The sequence below is a fragment of the Opisthorchis viverrini genome (assembly GCF_000715545.1).
Source record: "Opisthorchis viverrini unplaced genomic scaffold scaffold1619, whole genome shotgun sequence".
Taxonomy (NCBI): domain Eukaryota; kingdom Metazoa; phylum Platyhelminthes; class Trematoda; order Opisthorchiida; family Opisthorchiidae; genus Opisthorchis; species Opisthorchis viverrini.
Window position 1 is genome coordinate 36474 of NW_008752183.1, and position 6311 is coordinate 42784.

The 6311-nt window shown below is 43.1% G+C and overlaps 2 protein-coding genes across 2 annotated transcripts in view; both read left to right on the forward strand.

Moving 5' to 3' along the window:
* Positions 1-4494, forward strand: part of T265_11564 (hypothetical protein) — a gene marked incomplete at both ends in the record, with an annotated part of 40347 nt that extends 35853 nt beyond the window's left edge. Inside the window, one exon of the mRNA XM_009178247.1 lies at positions 4444-4494. Coding sequence (XP_009176511.1) covers positions 4444-4494 — 51 coding nt within the window. The remainder of the gene's footprint in view (positions 1-4443) is intronic.
* An 826-nt stretch (positions 4495-5320) lies between these two features.
* Positions 5321-6016, forward strand: T265_11565 (hypothetical protein; the record flags this gene model as incomplete). Its single annotated transcript, XM_009178248.1, has 1 exon — positions 5321-6016. The coding sequence occupies one exon, from the start codon at positions 5321-5323 to the stop codon at positions 6014-6016; it is 696 nt and encodes a 231-aa protein (XP_009176512.1).
* Between the last annotated feature and the right edge of the window lie 295 nt (positions 6017-6311).

Below are 6311 nucleotides of genomic sequence, written 5' to 3' on the forward strand. Positions count from 1 at the left end.
TTGGTCCCCCCCCCCCGACTTTCCGGGTGAATTTTAGACCTTTACAGCCTTTAGCATTTCCCAGTTTTCTACTCACGCTTCCGGTCTGAACAAGGTTTTTAGGAGGTTTGCTGAGCAGTATAATTATTGCCTCTAAACAACGTGAACAGCCCTATTCTTAATGCGCCTACTCCCAGTGTACCTCTAGTGTTTGTCACACAAATGAGCTTATTTCAAACGACCTCCTAATAGGAAGGACTAGACCATTAATTGTTGAGACCATCTTATCGGTATGCTTGGAAAAATCTCAGAATTTCTGACCATACCTCTTATGGAAACAAACACTTGTAACGTCATGTCGGGGGCCAACAGAGGAGTCCTGCCTAACAAAGTGTGCAAATTATCAATTTCTGTAGAAACTCCATCTTTAGATTAGATATGTAAAAGAACGCTCGTAGCCTACTGAGACCTGTTCAAACTCTTTGAAATATGTCAGAGGCTTCGGCAGACATTAGTTTGGGTGTTTAGCTGATAAAACGATCATACGGGAATCTCTTAGCCTCCGAATGCCAGATGGAGGCAGAAACCATTAGAAATGTAGGTCGGCCGGTACACCGTTGTTAACTGGGACATGCAACATGGATACATCATCAGAGAAACACCTCTACTTCGGTAGGACGATTTAAAACCACTGCGGTAAATATTTCATTTACGCTCAGGGAAGCGTCTACAAAGTACGATGGCGTCAAAAGGATCATAGTTTTCATTCCAAAACTTTAGAAACGAATAATGCGACGAAGCAGGTTAGCTGGACCAAACGTAGGCAATAGTTGGTTGTTGTCCTAATTTCCTGAGCAAGAAAAACCAGAAAACGGTATAGATGTTCATCGGAAATGCATTCACCAAGCATATATGCGAATAAAGAACGTCCGTTGGCCGCGAGAAGCTTGGACGAATAAAACAGTGTCTTTAGTGCAAATCAGCAAGGTTTGAAGCTCTCTACAGTAGTAGCCTCCACAAATTTCGAAGGTTTTTCGGCGTACACCCAAATAAAGTCACTCTTGTGCGGGATTCGAGTTGATTGTCACTGGCTTATCTACGTGGTCTAGATATTTAGTCAAATACTCAAGGACGGACACTGAAAGGGCTGTCAATAATGGGTGTTGGACACACCCTGAGCATACATTCACTTTGCACAACTCAGTGGTGCTACATTAGGGGAATGGGACCATTGAAAGCGATGATTTATTCAGCTCTTGCAGAAGTCAAGGATCTTTCTGTGACCCTCTGTTGGGTGCTTCACTAAAAAACAATCTCGAAAAGCAGTCAAGTGACGTACGAAGGACATGAGCCTTCCATGGCTGCAGTGAAGTACTGAGATCTCGCTTCTACGTGCATTTGGGTAGTAAACTTTTGTGAAAAGTGTGTGAAAAGGCTATCTGTTAGTTACGAGCCTTCCATGGCTGCAGTGAAGTACTGAGATCTCGCTTCTACGTGCATTTGGGTAGTAAACTTTTGTGAAAAGTGTGTGAAAAGGCTATCTGTTACATGTAAACTTGACATATATCGATCTCATCACTGGGCAAACCAGATTGTCAGATGCATCAGTCAAGATTCTCCGTCCCAACCAGCTGTAATTTTTCTCTCTATGCGACCAAAACTACTCGCTATTCTCTGTGCTCTTATCTAATGCCACAATGAGCTAACCCGTTAGACCGTTCGAATGTGGACAGCACGTTCAAGGCGCAAAGGATCGATGAGGCCGGAGTTGTGATGAGCTGCTCAGTGGGCATTGAGCTAGTTCAGTCAATCACGTGAACCGGTGATAGCTATTCGGAAGCATCAGGTCAAAATTGACTAATTGATTCCCCCACCCATCCTTTCGTCTATGGTATACTAAAATCGATTTGACGCTGAGTAATTTGAAGCCTTCGTTCCTCACCCATTTGCATATCCAATAATGATTTCAGTAGTAGAAACAGATTGAAGACGTAACAAACTCAGTGAAAAATTTCAATATCCACAATCAGTCCCTGATATAAATTAAATTTTAGAGGGAATGCTATTCATGCAGGTGAATCTTTCGTTAGTACTGGACGAATACCTGTTTTCTCCCGAAAAATAGAACATAACAAATTATCCACTCTGATAGCTTGAGCAAAAAGTAAACTTATCTTAGAATGGTACATCATTCTACCCTCTGTATTTTCACATGCCAACAGTCAGGTGTTTTTTCTAATTTTCCAGTGGACACTGGGAACTCTTCAATAGCCCAAGACCGGTTTTGCCCTTCCTGAGGTAGGCGCAGTAGCGGAGATTCCATCAACCTTGTGTTCTGCTTGAATCAAAATTTGATCAGACTTTTTTGGGCGGATTTCCCCCGAAAATGTATATACTAGATCTGACTGCTGTGAAAAGTTGAAAAACGTTTGTTGATACTCCACTGCAACACACACCCCACAGTAAAAACCTCCACTCCAGTGGTGATCGTATTCGTCATGGGTCACTTTTAAGAGGCTTTGACATACATTCAATAAAACTGCTTTGCTAGTCAGGCGGGCACTCACAATTTTAGAATCCACAAGTGCCATGACGTCATCTCATTTCTAATCATTGTTAGACTATACAGTAGCAACAGTACACCCTTCTTCATAAATTGGACTATACGGTAGCAACAGTACACCCTTCTTCATAAATTCTGCTGTGAACTATCAGGGTCTGGTTCTGGCTACACCGTCGCCCGCCCGATCGACAAAAAACGAACGATACAGGGAAACACAGTCAGACGGTGATTCTCGTTTAGATTGTTTTGAAATAGTTCCCTAACGCGGTGGGACTGTTCAAATAGCTTTGTAGCTTGCCATGGTTCTCGCTACACCGTCGCCCGCCCCGATCGACATAAAAGCTAACGATACAGTAAAACAAAGTGAAATATTGATCCTTGCTTAGAGTGTTTTGAAATAGTTTCCTAATACGGGGGGACTGTTCAAATAGCTTTGTAGCTTGCCCTTTCATTGGTGTACACTAAGGCACACTTCTCTGTTTGATCTACATTTTCTTGAATTTAATTAGTGGGACAGTATGGCTAAGATAATACTTGTCACAGCTAATGTTGCCGGCAGAAGAGAAAGTTAAACGTCAGACGTCATCACTTGAGAATTTGTGTGATTTCTCAACAACAAGCGGTAGCATAAGAGTGTTCTTGCCGTGGTGGCAGGCCTACTATAGAAGGGACCAAAGATTTGCACATCTCTTGCTTGTTCTTGAATATTAGTATCCTTATGCCACATCACTCAAAACCCATTGTAACCGTATACTTGATGAAAAAGTGGCAACATCTACAGTGTCCTTCGTATGACAGCGCAACATCAGCTTTAAGCAGTCGGTGATGACAGCCGTGATCCTTTTCCGCTTGTCGGCTGGTGAAAAACTCTTCACGTGCCGTTATTTTTGTCCTCTTTTTGTATCTCCTTACATCACATACTTAGAATTGATAACATTACGTTGTTTCCAGCGGAATACCAATTTGGTTTTCATGCGATACCAGAATGAATCTCGGGCTTATGATATCCTTCCCCAACTGAATGCACAGCATTAGGCCGCAGCATGTTTTATTTGATACAATGCGCCAGTATCGCAATACACTGAAGTAGCGTGTTGTGTGTATACCGAGTATTTCAGTACTGGCGTATGGTAACGACTGGTATGGCGCGTTCAGTCGAAGAACACCAAAAACCAGAGACTAATTTTGGCCTACCGTGAAAACCACGTTGGTATAACTACTGAAGGTGGTTCGCTAATTTTGTGCAATTCAGATTCAAGTGGAACATAAGACTGAGGGAAACTTGAGGACTCCGCCAACTTGATGAACTCTAAACGGGTCGTGGCCTGCCAAACAACCTTATGAGTAGCGGGTTACGTTGTAACATTATTTTGTTGTATTATTGATTATCCTGACGCTCAATTCAGTCATGCCATATAACCAGCAGATGTATCAGCGAATTCTATCATAATAGCGCTGCTTTTACAACAAAAGCCGACCATAAAATTGAACATTCTTTAAAGTCGCTTTGGGAAAAATTCATTGATGTCTGCATTTCGGGGTCGGGTGAGGAACAACTCCACCTTTGAAAACGGATAGCGCAAAAAGGGCCATTAATTCCGACTGAATCTCCATCGGCACACATACATACGGTACTTGTGAAAGTGGCAAGTGGAGGATAGAACGTTTTCTCCATATGACCTTGGTAGTTTTTGTTTTATTTCACGACAGACAGTTTTTCGCCATTGGCGAAGTGACTTGATTCCCACTGCTCTATTATTAACTAAGTCCTTCGCATCTAATAACAAAAGGTCTCATTTTCCACCATAGTATGATGATTGCATACGAAAAAGCTTTTTATCTGAACGACGGTCCATGGTGGCATCCCGTTTGGGAAATCGCCTTTTTCTCTCTTATTGCAGGCAGAGTTGGGATCTGGCCATTTCGCCTTGTCTTCGGAAGCATTCTTCTGAGAGACAGTACTGTATTCGCATCAATTTGTAGTGGGCTGGTAAGTGCACTTGTTCACAGCCAATAACATCGAAGAATGTCACATGTTAGAGGGAAAACAGCAGAAGGGAAGTTGACGAAGGGGAAGTTTATGACATGAGGACTGATACTCGAATTCTGGAAAAGGATACTCTGACGGTCGGAACAGGAGTGAGATGGGGCCGGTCCCGACTGGTCATCCAAGAAAGTAAGCCATGAAGATTTTTTATCCACAGTACGCGAAACTCAACTTTTCCCTGTCGTTAGTGTTCTTTAGCATTATTTCTAAAGGGTCTGTGATCCAGAAGGCACACACAAGCTGTAAACTCTATTTCAATTCAAATGACGGTGGTTGGCTCACACTTTCATGAAGACTTCTGGAGCAATTTCCGGAAACTGGTTCTTCGGGAGACTGTCCCGAAAAATCTTCGAAATTCCAGTAGAAGTGGAGAAGATTGTAACTTAAAGTCAAATTTAAAGTTTTCTCTCTTCTAAAAATGAATGCCTCTAATTTAACACAGTCTGCCAGATACGCGCATGCGTATTGATTGATCTAGTAATCGCGTTGCACTATTGATCAAAAAAGAATCAATCAATACATTCGAGTTTTGTTCCGGTGAGATCTTCTCACTGGTCAGAGTGGTTTTGTTTTTCCAGTCAGTTGTAAATTGCGTGCAGTAAAGTTCACTCATAAACCACCGTACTCACAACATTATCGGAGCCTTCTAACGGGCCTCCGTCAAACTTTGGTTAAAAAGCTACTTTTCTGTTTTTCTTTATCGCCCCATCCATCTTCGCGATAAAGTACCCATGCAGCCAGCTTGGCAGAATGTGCCCACTAATGGAGTTATTACAACGCAACCGACGAATGTTCACCCAATCACCGGACAGAAAGAATGGGAAAACCAACTTTGGGATCTCCCAGACTTTGGAACTTTTGCTCTGTCCTGTTTGTGTCCATGGGCAGTAATGGCTAGCGTAGCAGAAGATGTTGGATACTCTTACTCCTGGTGCTGCTTCGCTTCTCTCTGCACTTTGGCCACATTTCAATGGCCTTGTCATTGTCTGCTTGGTTGCATAGTGCGGGGACGTGTTCGCAGGACCTTCAATATACGCGGTAATCCTTGTTGTGACTTATGTGCCTATTGTTGCTGTTATTCCTGTACTTTGAATCAAGCTGCTCTGCAAGTAGAGTACGAATTAGCGCGTGCTCGTGGCCGGCAAAACACAACGGGATTCTCAATCCGACTGGGTCAAAGACAATTCATGGTCGGAGCTCAAAAGGTTGATCCACCTCCCATGATCCCACTGGTCCCCACACAACAACCTAACCCAGTGTCAACCATGTCCAACCCGCTGACAAGTCCTCTGCTAACGCCCGTACAGGCTACTTTGCCAACAGCTTCTACGGAAGTTGGTTACACTAATGGCACCGCACAAGTAGTACCGCAAAATCAAACACCAGCCGAAGACAACTCTATCCCTACACTTTCTGTGGATAGTTAAGACCAAGTTCCATGATATCAAATGTGCTGTTCTGGCCGGTTGGTCTTTTGTTGTTTCAGAAGCAGCCTGGTATGAAACTTCATTTATGGCAAGTGAGTGCATTCTGGTTTCAAAGGGTCACTTCAGGGAAACTAAGTTTTCCACGCTCAGTTTCGGAGAGTCAGACAGATTAATAAAATGCAAACTGCTCGGAACCTAGTTAAGACTAGCATCATCCATTATTATTGTGGATTGCTGCTCCATCAGTTAGAGGTGTTGAGCTAAACTACCAGAGGGGCCTGGAACCGGGAGCTCA